Below are 13,151 nucleotides of genomic sequence, written 5' to 3'. Positions count from 1 at the left end.
TTAGAAGTGAAGGGAGGCAGGGATTCCAGCAGGTCTCCTGCTTCCTTAGGCTGCTGTTGGGAAGCAGGGAACACCTCTCCTCCCTCTGGCTATGGCTCACCTGCTCTTAGGCGAGTGGGAATGTGGCAGTTGGATGGAAGAGGAGCTGATTTGGGGCCAGGTGTGAGTGCAGGCAGCTCCTGGGAGCTCTGAGCAAGGCACAAAGCCCCTCGGACAGGAGGGCCAGCAGTGCCTCTCTGTGGAAACCCAGGGCACAGAGAATATTTCTCTGTCTGCTCTGGGGTGCCCTGACCCCCAGGGGAGCACTGACTTTGATCCTCATTCATGGAGAAAGTTTCCCAGACTTCAAGATAAACTGGAATCCACAAAAGTGTGAAATGGATTATAGAGAGCAGTGTAGGTGTATCACTTGGTGAGAAATTTAGGTTTTGGGATTTTTAGTATGTTGTGGATGGAAGCAAGATGGAGGGCACGGGGTGTTGTCCTGGGTTTCTTCTTCGTGCTTCTTCTTCCTTCTTCTTAATGGGTTGGGGTGGCATTTTGTAATTGGGCAGAAAAGTCTGCATTGTGGGCTCTTTGGAATCAGTTATTGGGTTAAAAGGGGAAATAATCTAGGTGTCAGTTCTTAATTGGATAGTTTAGTCTTTAAAGACCTTGTAACAAGAGATTGTTGGCCATTTTGTGCCTTGCTGCTGAACTCACAGTAGTGGGACTGTTTTGTTGATAAGAAATAATCAACACCTGAGTCCCAACACAAATTACTGTCTCAAGTGCCTTCAATCCAGACCCAGGGAAACCAACAACAGGTACCTCCCCACCTCTCCTCTGGCCTGCCCATGCTCAGTGTGCTGACATGAGTGGCTCTGTGCCTGGCATTGAGTTGTTTTGGATCCATAGTGGTGTAGGACTGTTCTCAGAGGCCACTAAAGCACCGAGGACCCCAGTGCCAGGATCCACCCTTGGAGCAGAGCCCTCAAAAGCTGGGTGTTACAGTGTGCACATCTTCCCTGCCAAGTCTTTTTTGGAGCCTGCTGCAAGTAACTTGTGTAAGACCTCCTACATAATGGCTTTGCAGAGCCAAAGCCCAGCCTGTCCAATGGACCTCATCCCTCCTGGCTCCTCCTTGGTTTTTCAGTTCAGTGAGGCTCACAGGGCTGGAATAGTTTGCTTTTTCTCAAGCTTTTCTTTAAAAAAAAAAATCTGAGAGTGTTGCTTCTGTGGAAAAGCACTTCTGTTCATTGCACGGGGACTCATCTAACCTGGAGCCTGGGATCTGTCCTGTGAGACAGAGAGGAGGCAAGCTGCCCAGCCAAGCCTTGGTTTTGCTGGATCCAGCTGCGGTGCTTTAGGTTTCTGGCTGAGTCCATCTGAAAGCAGCACAGAGCAGAGCACAAAGAGAGGGAGGGTCGTAAGTACCGCCATTCTCTCCTGATAATCTCTTAAAAAATAATTGCAGGCCTAAACCTCTGGCCTCCAGCAAATTTTCCACTCGATTAGAGGCTTTTGTGAAGCCGGGGAAAGGGACACGCAGACTTGCACATTGTGCCGCTGCCCGAAACTTCCAGCTGGGATTTTTTCCATCAAAAGGGGATTTTAGTAAAACCATTATAAGGGGCTTAGTCACAGAAAAGCAGTTGAGCTGAGACAGGGGTAGATTAGCTTTAACATGCTTGTTTTTGGCACTAGGGACAGGGTGGAAGTTACACCCGGCCGCTCACATGCAGCCTCCCCTGTCCCGCTGACTCCTGGCAGGTGTGAGTGGGAGATGTTTCCCCATGTTCCCCCTGATGTCCCCGTGGCTCCTGCATTTGAGCCCGGGGGAGGTGAGGGGAAGGCAGTGGGCATCCCTGGCACCAGCCCTGGTGCAGTGGGTCTGGGTGTGGGGAGCAGAAGTTACTGATGCTCAGTGTGGTCTGGGCAGGTCAGTGCTAATGGACAGGTGACTCTGGGGAAGAGAGACCATGGAAAGAGACAGCATTGGCAGCCTTAGGGACCTTGTGGTGCCTTTGATCCACATGGGTGGTCCCTGCTCAGGGACAGTCCTGGTGGAGATGTCTAGGCCGCAACCGCAGGGCTGCAGGCAGAGCAGTGCCTGTTTTTGTGCTGGGACACGTCCCTGCTGGGCTGTCAGCTCTGCATTTGTTGGGTCAGACTGGCCACTGCCTGCAGTAAAAGCTGTGACAGCTGAAGAGTCACAGCACAGAGATAGAGAGATGGCTTTTTCGAGGGGCTCCTGCTGCTGGGAGCTCTTCCACAGCCCACACTTGCACACCAGCACTTCCAGGATGCTTCGTGAGTCTGGTGTGGAAGACTAGGAAGATGTTCCTTGTCCTGACCCTCCCTCTCCAGGACTACCTTAGGCTGGAAAACTCATTTCCATTTTTGCTGCTCCAAGTGGCAGAAACCAGCAGGACTGGAGATGGAAGGGGTGGACGCCAGGCACTGTTTGGTGACACATGGATCTGGGGCATCACCTTAGTCAAGTTGTTTCCACCTCTCTTCCCCCATTAGTGCTGATTTTCCCTTTTTGATGTCTGTGTATGTAATGAGTCTGCAGAAGCTAATTATTAAAATTCTGTAAATTATAAGGTGTAGTTGCTTCTGAAAAAGACACCATGGCTGTACCTGTAGCAGCAGTGTGAGAGCTGGATAAAAAAGACTGTTTAAATTTATGTGCTAAAAAGGACACACACATACAGCTCCAAATACCTTAATCACTACAGAGGTATCCAGTGGAGTGATTGTGCCAACAACACAGCAAAACCCTGCACAACAAAACCAAAATAAAATAATCTAAGTATTACTTTGAGTTTGGTCCAGCTCCATTACCACTCTCACACTTGCATGCTTAAAAAAAAAAAAAAGTTGTTGTCAAGCTATAGATGTCAAGAGATGTAGTTTTAGGGCTAAGTTTAGGGCTAAGTTTAGGATAGACAGTTTCCAGGAGGTGTGAAGTTCTTGCATGAATGGGGAGCATTGATGCACAGTGCAATATAAGGAGATGAACCTGCTGGAGTGAGTCCAGAGAGGGCCATGGAAGTGATCAGAGGGCTGGAGCATTTCTGTGGAGACAGCCTGAGAGAATTGGGGTTGTTCAGCCAGGAGAAGGGCAAGCTCTGGGGAGGCCTTGAAGCACTTTCCAGTGCCCAGATGGTCTGCAGGAGAGCTGGAAAGGGAGTTCTGACCAGGACATGTAGTGATGGGACAAGGGAGCATGGCTTTAAACTGAAAGAGGTTGGGTTTAGATTGCTTACCAGGAAGAAAGTCTTTACTGTGAGGGTGGTGAGGCCCTGGAACGGGTTACCTGGAGAAGCTGTGGATCCCTGGAAGTGCTCAAGGCCAGGCTGGATTGGACTTTAAGCAACTGTTTCATAGCAGAAGGTGTTCCTGACCATGGCAGGGGGGTTGGAACCAGATGATCATTAAGATCCCTTCCAACCCAAACCATTCACTGGTTCTATGACTGACTCCCAGTTCAGCTATGCCAAGTGCGCCTTTCCAGTTTGGTTTATGGTCCAGGACCAAATGCTGGTAAGTGGTGGTGATGACGAGCAGCCTGAAGTTCCCCATCCCTTTGCAGCGCCCGCCTCTGCCGCGCCGTGCTGCTTCGTGTCCAGGGCTGAACGGGGGAGCCCTTTAGTCCATCCGATTCCTCGCCGCCCCCATTCGGTGCCACGGGTGACCCTTGCGGGCTCGGAGCCGAGGTGAGGGGAAGGCAGTGGGCATCCCTGGCACCAGCCCTGGTGCAGTGGGTCTGGGTGTGGGGAGCAGAAGTTGCTGATGCTCAGTGTGGTCTGGGCAGGTCAGTGCTAATGGACAGGTGACTCTGGGGAAGATAGACCATGGAAAGAGACAGCATTGGCAGCCTTAGGGACCTTGTGGTGCCTTTGATCCACATGGGTGGTCCCTGCTCAGGGACAGTCCTGGTGGAGATGTCTAGGCCGCAACCGCAGGGCTGCAGGCAGAGCAGTGCCTGTTTTTGTGCTGGGACACGTCCCTGCTGGGCTGTCAGCTCTGCATTTGTTGGGTCAGACTGGCCACTGCCTGCAGTAAAAGCTGTGACAGCTGAAGAGTCACAGCACAGAGATAGAGAGATGGCTTTTTCGAGGGGCTCCTGCTGCTGGGAGCTCTTCCACAGCCCACACTTGCACACCAGCACTTCCAGGATGCTCCGTGAGTCTGGTGTGGAAGACTAGGAAGATGTTCCTTGTCCTGACCCTCCCTCTCCAGGACTACCTTAGGCTGGAAAACTCATTTCCATTTTTGCTGCTCCAAGTGGCAGAAACCAGCAGGACTGGAGATGGAAGGGGTGGACGCCAGGCACTGTTTGGTGACACATGGATCTGGGGCATCACCTTAGTCAAGTTGTTTCCACCTCTCTTCCCCCATTAGTGCTGATTTTCCCTTTTTGATGTCTGTGTATGTAATGAGTCTGCAGAAGCTAATTATTAAAATTCTGTAAATTATAAGGTGTAGTTGCTTCTGAAAAAGACACCATGGCTGTACCTGTAGCAGCAGTGTGAGAGCTGGATAAAAAAGACTGTTTAAATTTATGTGCTAAAAAGGACACACACATACAGCTCCAAATACCTTAATCACTACAGAGGTATCCAGTGGAGTGATTGTGCCAACAACACAGCAAAACCCTGCACAACAAAACCAAAATAAAATAATCTAAGTATTACTTTGAGTTTGGTCCAGCTCCATTACCACTCTCACACTTGCATGCTTAAAAAAAAAAAAAAGTTGTTGTCAAGCTATAGATGTCAAGAGATGTAGTTTTAGGGCTAAGTTTAGGGCTAAGTTTAGGATAGACAGTTTCCAGGAGGTGTGAAGTTCTTGCATGAATGGGGAGCATTGATGCACAGTGCAACATAAGGAGATGAACCTGCTGGAGCGAGTCCAGAGAGGGCCATGGAAGTGATCAGAGGGCTGGAGCATTTCTGTGGAGACAGCCTGAGAGAATTGGGGTTGTTCAGCCAGGAGAAGGGCAAGCTCTGGGGAGGCCTTGAAGCACTTTCCAGTGCCCAGATGGTCTGCAGGAGAGCTGGAAAGGGAGTTCTGACCAGGACATGTAGTGATGGGACAAGGGAGCATGGCTTTAAACTGAAAGAGGTTGGGTTTAGATTGCTTACCAGGAAGAAAGTCTTTACTGTGAGGGTGGTGAGGCCCTGGAACGGGTTACCTGGAGAAGCTGTGGATCCCTGGAAGTGCTCAAGGCCAGGCTGGATTGGACTTTAAGCAACTGTTTCATAGCAGAAGGTGTTCCAGCCCATGGCAGGGGGGTTGGAACCAGATGATCATTAAGATCCCTTCCAACCCAAACCATTCACTGGTTCTATGACTGACTCCCAGTTCAGCTATGCCAAGTGCGCCTTTCCAGTTTGGTTTATGGTCCAGGACCAAATGCTGGTAAGTGGTGGTGATGACGAGCAGCCTGAAGTTCCCCATCCCTTTGCAGCGCCCGCCTCTGCCGCGCCGTGCTGCTCCGGCGGCACTCGGCGGGCAATGCTGCCGCCTGGGGGATCGGGATGGGAATGGCATCGGCGTCGGGATGAGGATGCGCCAGCCCAGCCAGCACCACAGGCAGCAGCGTGGTCTCTCCATCTGTTTTTCTGGTTGTCCTGGGTGTTAGGTAGGCGAGCGACCCGAGGGATCTCGTTATCGCCGTCACCTCGGGTCAGTTCGCATCGGGTGCCTTGGCCAAGCGGATGGACATGTGCCAGAGCCGAGTCGGGCACTGCATCCCTGGCAGCTCCAGGAGCCCGGGGAGCACAGGGAACCGGCTCACCTGTGGTATGACTGCCTCGCAAGGCTTCTAGCCAGCGTGTGGCAAGAGGGGTTTATGGCGCTGGACGATGCACCTGGCCCACGCTGAAGCTGGGGAGCCAGGAGTGCCACCGCAGCTGTCACCAAGGGAGATAATGGCAGGGATTTCTTGGCATTTCAGCTCACTGAACAAGGAGAGAGCCTGCAGAGCTGTGATGCTGTGTGCCCGTCATGTTGTGTGCCAACTGCCAAACCCCTAAAGACATCCAAGGGTTGTAAAGCTGGGACGTTTGGGGGAAGAAAGAGGCAAACGAGAGGGAGGAACCAAGCTCAGATAAAATTTGTTAGGGATTTTTTTTTTCCCAGAGCTAGGAGGGGAAATTGCTTCATCATGAAATCATTAGACTGTGCCCAGAGAAACAAGACTCAGAGGAAGGAAAATAACTAGGAGGAGGTTCCCATTTCTAGATCTGCGTTAGTTTCTGTAGCAGAATATGAGTTTGGTTTATGTCTCAGTAACCCTCTCATGTGGAAACACTTGCTCAGGGCATGTGTCCAGTCACTGGTACTAAACTTTAGACACCTTGTCTAAGAAACACCCCAGGTTTTAGGAGTTTTTTTGGGAAAATCCCATTTCCATTCATCTTGCAAGGACAGATCAGATTCAGATCTTTCAAAATCTCCATCATGCGATTTCAGTTTGGGCTGTCATTGAGCTAGTGCATATGGTAAATGTAATTAAGTAAGGGGGAGGAGCACTAGCATCCGTGCCAAATGTGGCTGAAGGCTTAAGTTCTGGCACAGGAGCCTGATGAACCCTCTCCAGCTCTTTCTTTCGTGCAGCTTGGGGCTGGGGAATTGAGCAGGACGGCCTGGCTGGCTGGCCATGGTGGGGAGTGTCAGTGCAGCCCAGCCAGCAGCTCTGGCGCGGGGCCTTGCTGGTGTCCTGAGGGGTCCAGCCCGCACCACCCAGTCAAATTTATGTTTTTCCTCCACAGAAGGCACTGTTAAAGAGCTGCTGGCTGAAAGAGTGGCATTTAAGGTAGAGGAGAGAGAGAGAGAGAACAAAAAAAGGGTTCACTTTGCCAGGAGCATCCCACATGTGTACATGTGAGGCTGCCAGATCCAGGGACATCTCCCCTTGAGCTGTTAATGGTACCCTGTGCTGACTTCTAGCTTTGGACCCAAAATCCGTGAGCCTCTTGGCCACCCAGGTCTCATTTTAACCCTTCCCTGACCCCCAAAGGGCAGGTTCAGTGGTGAGCTCTGTGCTGTCTAGCAGGCAGATCACCTCTGGCCATAGCAGAGGCCCCAGGTGGTTTGGCTGACAGCTGCCCCGTGACCCCGTTATTTATTAGCGGCAAACAAAGGCCCCCAGAGCCACCGTGACAAACCGATTCAGCCCAACCCGCAGCGTGCAGGGGAAGGTATAAAATGTGTAAATCTGTCATGCATGGACCTCCCATGTGCTAGTCCAAGGGCAGTAGGACCCAGGTGGAGCCTGCTTTTCCTCCCAGCTCCCAGGGAACGGAGCCGTCCATGGATCTGGCGAGGGGAGCAGCTGCTGCAGCAGACCAGGGACCCCACGCACACGCAGGACTGCACTGCAGCTTGGAGCTGGCGTGCCCAGCTGCTGCCTCTCAGTCCCTGGCTGCCTCCTCTCCTGCTCAGTCACTTCATCCCTCCTCCACATCGTTCCTGCTCTGTTTTCTGCCATCACCTCTTTAGCGTGGCCGCTCTGCTCCTCAGAGCTGTCCACAAAGCAGGTCCCTGGGCCACCCTCCTGTCCTGCCTTGTCCCCTGCTGCCTCAGCACTTCTGCTGGCACCAAAGCCGCTGCTGGGGCACTGTGGGCTCACAGACAGGAGACTTCCAGCTCATTTCCAAGTAGAGGAGTGTTTTTTATGGTTTTCTACCCCAGTTTCCAACTGAGTCATGTTCAAAAATTCAGGAGTGGTTGGTTATGCTGAGAAGTTATGTGGTAATTGGTCTATGGTTGTTGGCCTGTGTCTGGATCCGAGGAGGTGCTGTCACAATGGAGCATGAGAGGAAGGTATGAGGAGCACTTGCTCCATCTACGGGAACAGTCCAGGGTGTCTAAGAACTGGGGTTCAGGGAGGCTTTGGTTTTGGCAACTTCTTTTGGCTTGTGTTCCTCTTAAAAGGGGATGTTGGGCCATGTGGGCGATGCTTTTGGTTTGGTTTTTTTTTTTTTTAATAAGTTGAGAGAAGAAGTTCAGATTTTTTAGGGAAAAAAAAATCCTGTCCTGGGTGTGATTACAGAGCTTACGAGCGCACATATTATATTGAAACACAGATTGAAACAGTCCCCCTGTTATCCAGGTGAACTTGGGGCTTAATAAGGAGATACCACTTTCACCCAAACCCAGCAGAAACAAACCTACATTATGAGAGGTTTATCATTCCTCATCCTTGGCTGGGACTGCTGCTTGACCCCAGGAGCAATTACGTTTTCAGCTGTTATGGGAACCTGATCTGGAATTCCTGTTGTTTATAACACTCATACATACATGCTCTTTTTCCATCAAGAAGTTACTGTAAACTCTTTTCTTAATGCAGGAAAGACAGACCCTAACACCTCCCTCCAAGTAGGGGAAGATGGATATAGTGTCAGGCTCAATTAGATCCAAGTGTGGTGGCTTTCCCTAAAGCGAACAATGCAGCTTTTGTCAATGGACTCCCAGCAGAAAGCTTGGAAGTCTTGGAAAGGAGGGAATAGAACAACACACACCCCAAAGTCCAGACCCTGAGATAGTCCGGGTCCTTAGGATGTGGAGGAGATGGTGTTTCTTTTTAAGAGGGCCGGAGTCAGGCGCTGCTTTCCCCTTTGAAATGCAGCACTGCATTAAGAGGTGAGGTGGGCAGGGCTGGCAATGAGATTGCCCAGTCCAGCCTCAGCCAAAATAGCTGCGGAGGCAGGGGCTGGGCAGGGCGGACAGGTGCGGGCGCCGAGGGCACCTCCTCTGGCAGGGCATCCCACCTGGAGCAGCACCCAGCCGCGGCCGCTGGAGCGGGGAACAAAGTGGCCTGCTCAGCGCTGGAAGTGCTTAAAATGCAAATGTACAGGAACTTCAGACCATCCCCCTCCCTCCTCCTCGGCGCGGAGGAAAGCAGCTTAAATACAGCCAGGCCTGGAGAGGAATGTTAAAAAGAGGGGAAGAATCGCCCTCCTCCTTTCCATAGGGACTCGGGCCCGGCCAGATTGAGTATGCATGACTGAGCAAGCAAGCAAGGACAGCTCCTCTTTTAACTTTGCTGAACAATGGCTCTGCCTTCTTCCACCATTTCGCATTCCCCCTCCTTCGAGGCAGGAAGGGGGCAGCGGGCGAGCGAGCCCCGTCGCCGGGCTGGGGGAGCCGGACGGGCTTTGTGGCTGCCCTATAAACACCGCTTAAGCTCCATCTCCTGCAACAATAAAACACCCCACGTCGGGGAGGCCAGAAAGGGACCGCATCGGGTTAAAAGTCATAACGTTGAGGAGAAAGATTATGGTAGAGGACAAAGGACACCTTAGATTATTCAAACTTTTTTTTTTTAAACACGGTTCCACTTTTTACTTTCTCTTTAATCTTCGGCTGGGTAGTGGAAATCAACCAAGACGTTTCAGATTTTCCAGGTCTGCAAGGGCGCAGGTTTTTGGTGGTTGTCAGTGCTGGGAAATGTTTTTATTTGATGGGTCTTCCATCCGGGGAGGGCCACAGTTTAAATGACTAAAAAGTCCTCCACCGAGCAATTCATCTGGAGCTTAAAAAAATTAAGAAATACGGGCCGCCTTCTCCCCCCACAAATGCTGTCCTCTATCACCAAGCAGTCGATTCAGCTGCAAGTTTCAGCACTTTAGGTTTGTGTGACCTCAGACTCAGAAGTCTGAGCAGGGTTTGTCCCCAGGGATGCTGCCAGCACCCTCGCTGGTCCTGCCAAACCCCTTCCTCACAAACTCCTCCTGCTGATGTTACCCAGCATCCTGCACAGGAGGAGGCTCCTTGCCTTCCTCAGCAGAGCCAGCCCCAAACCCCACCATCAGCCACAAGGCTGCTCTTACCAAGCCCAACAGACACACACGTCTTCAATAAGTACAGACAACACATATACGGCTTTTTTTTTTCAAAAACATACTTCATATTTCCTCTTTTATTATATAAATATGTTTAACCTTTTACTGTAAGAATATAAAATGTTTTAAGAGGATCTTTGTTATTTTTTTATACAAATTCACAAACAGTACAATTAATCCATAGGGGTCTCCGGGTTTGTGTTAACTCCGTGGTCTGGCCTGTTACTGTGGAGGATTTGAGATTTTGAACAGATAAGCAAAAAAAAAGCCAAGATATTTAAAAACAAAACAAAAAAAAAAAGACAAAACAAAACCCAAACTTACTCTTCCTCTTTCAGATAATAATTAAAAAATAATCTAAAGACCCAGCTCCATTTTATTGACAGAACAGAGATAAGACAGATGAACTTCAGTCTCCTCCCCTTCACATGGCAGCCCTGGGGCCTGCAGGCCAGCTCTGCTCCTCTCCACCTACAAACAGGAAGCCTGGCATAGTGACCTTTTGTAGGTGGCTTAGGAGGGGAGGGGAAAGCACTTGCATATATCCATATATATAATTTTTCTTTTTTTAAACAAACTTGCATTTTACACATTTCTGTTAACAGTAGCCCAATCCTCAGTGTGGATTCTCACGTTACATATTTGTGCTAGAAGAGTAAAAATGCAGAAGCACAGTTTGGGTCCCCAGTTCCCAGTGAAGAGGGAGGGAGAGGCACAACCAGAATGTGGAGGTGGGACACAGCAGGGAAAGCATAAAAACAAAAATTAAAAATTAAAAAAAAAAAATTAAAAAAAGGGGTGGGGGTGGAGGAGGGGATAAAATAAGAACAAACCCAAGGGGCATTATTCCAGTCTAGGCACAAAAATGTTTCAGTCTCAAAATCTCTTTCTTGTAAGAATTCCAGGGCTTTTGAGGAGGGAAAAAAAAAAGTAACAAATTAAAACGAGGTAGCCAGACATCATATATATATTTATATATATAGAATATATTCAGCAGAAAAAAAAGTACTTAAAAATCCACAAGAACAGCAACTTCATATGTCTTTAAAAATAAAACCATGTAAGAAAATGAATACTGTAAAGGGGAGAATGAGTGAGGAAAACTGGGATCAATTACAGGATGTAAGCAAGGGATAGATGGGAGAGTAAGAGGCTGTTTTTGTAGCAGTAATTTTTTTTATGCATTTCAAAATAAAAACAGGTCACAGTATCTCAAATGAAGCAGAAATGAAGCTGGAGATTCTTCCTCATGTCCCCCAGGTAGAGAGGAGCGAGAACTCCTTTCTACCTGCTCACCCCCAACCCAGAGAGGAATGGATATGTGGCTGGATATGTCTGTCCCCGTTGCCAAGGAGGAGGAGGGGAGAAAAAGAGAGAATGATGAAAGGGAAGACAAGTCTCAGTAACTCTCAGAGTCCCCCAGTGCATGGAAAGGCTTAAGAGAGTGGGGTCTGTGTCCAGTCCCCAGAGACAGGAGAAGGAGGAAATGGTGTATTCATCTCCAGTGGAGAGATGGGGAGGGAGAATGGAGTGCCTGGACTTTTCCATTACCCATAGTGCAGGATGACATGGAAACATACTGACAAAAGGGGAGGCTGTAGCTATCGCTAGTCTCAGTGCAGTGGAGAACTGGAATAGTGGGAGGTTGTATCCACCCACAGCAGAGAATAACATGAAACTGGAGACTGAAGAGAGATTTAAAAGGGGGGAAAAAATCAATGTACCTAGGGAGCAGTATTTCTGTCACAGATGTGTTTACAGGGGAGGGGCAAGCACAGAGGTGGAATGGTTGTTTTATCAAAAGCTCTGTCTGTGCCCAGCTCAGGATGACTGGGTGGCTGGGTGCACAAGTGTAGCTAGGAAGCCTTTGCTGCTGTTAACTATTTTTTGTTCCCATCTCCATTTCCACTCTCCTTTATATAAACCAAAAATAATCTATTCTGAATACATGGCAGAACAAGGGTCTTTCTTTATCCATCCTTAGTGCTTGAGGGGATGGAATGTGGGAGTGGGGATAAAGAGGGGTGTCTCTAGCCCCAGTGCATAAGTGTGGGTTTCTACCTCTCCTGCAGGGAAGGATGCTGTGGGAAGGGAGAGGGCTCTGTCTCCCTAGCATGGAGCTTGAGGCATGACCTGGAAAATGGATAGGTGCTTTCTCTCTGTCCTCCTGGTCCCCCTTCCTCCTCCTCCACAGCAAGGATAGGTAGGCAGCACAGAAGGGTCGAGGATATACCCTCTGTGTTCCTCCCTGCGGTGCCAGAGTGCGTGGGTAGCATGTCTCTGTGCATGCCCCTCTCTCTTTCTCTCCTCCTCTGCAGCAGTCAGTCAGTCAGTCAGTGAGTCCCTCCAGAGGAGATGGAGGTCTCGGGGCACCCTCCTCCTCCTCTCACCTGACCTTCTCACTCTCAGTCATTTCCCAAAGTCCCAGGTTGAGCACCTTGAGGCAGGGCAGCTGGGTGATGCGCTCCAGGCCCCGCTTGGTGATGCGGGTGCAGCCGTAGAGGTCGATGCCCGTGAGCTGGCTGAGGTGTTCGGCGATGAGCTCCAGGCCCTTGTCGGTGATGCGGACGCACTGGCCGATGTTGAGGGTGCGCAGCCCGTGCATCTGCCGCACCATGCGGTTGATGCCCTCGTCGCTGATGTGGCAGGAGCAGAGGGACAGCGAGCGCAGCCCGTCGAGGCCCTGTGCGATGTAGGCTAGGCTCTGGTCCCCCACCTTGTCGCAGAAGGAGACGTCGAGGCCGGACAGCCGCAGGCTGCCCATGGCCAGGTGCATGATGCCCGTGTCGCTGATGTTGTCGCAGGAGCGCAGGTTGAGGCTCCGCAGGCTGCTCATGTGCGACAGGTGCAGCAGCCCCGCGTCCGAGATGCCCCCGCAGAAGCTGAGGTTGAGCTGGCGGAGGCGGCCCAGCCCGCGGGCCAGGTGCTTGAGCGAGAGGTCGCTGAGCTTCTGGCAGTCCTGCAGCGTGAGCTGCTCCAGGCCCAGGCAGCCCTCGGCCGCGCTGCGTGTCAGGCCCGCCAGGTGCCCGATGCCCACGTCGGAGAGGTGCCGGCAGGAGCGCAGGTTGAGGCTCTTGAGGCGCTGCAGGCCCCAGGCGATGAGCAGGAGGCCGGTGTTGGTGATGTTGCTGCAGCCTCCGAGCTCGAGCACCTCCAGGCCCTTGAGGTACTGGGCGATGCGGCCCAGGCTGCTGTCCGTGATCTGCTTGCAGAGGCTCAGGTTAAGCGAGCGCAGGGAGCTGATCTCCGCCACGAAGGCGTGGCTCAGCCCGTTGTCGGTGAGGTTGTAGCAGCCGCCGAGGTTGTGGG

General features: G+C 51.0%; 1 protein-coding gene across 1 annotated transcript; it reads right to left on the bottom strand.

The window, feature by feature from the left end:
- Positions 1 to 9,883: 9,883 nt before the first annotated feature.
- Positions 9,884 to 13,149, bottom strand: FBXL14 (F-box and leucine rich repeat protein 14; the record flags this gene model as incomplete). The annotated part of the gene is made up of 1 exon (XM_005421067.3): positions 9,884 to 13,149. A coding segment is annotated over one exon (921 nt), but the record flags the coding sequence as incomplete, so codon positions are not given.
- Positions 13,150 to 13,151: the final 2 nt, after the last annotated feature.

The sequence above is a fragment of the Geospiza fortis genome, unplaced genomic scaffold (genome assembly GCF_000277835.1).
Source record: "Geospiza fortis unplaced genomic scaffold, GeoFor_1.0 scaffold10, whole genome shotgun sequence".
NCBI classification, from domain to species: Eukaryota; Metazoa; Chordata; class Aves; order Passeriformes; family Thraupidae; genus Geospiza; species Geospiza fortis.
This window is presented reverse-complemented; position numbering and strand designations above follow the sequence as displayed.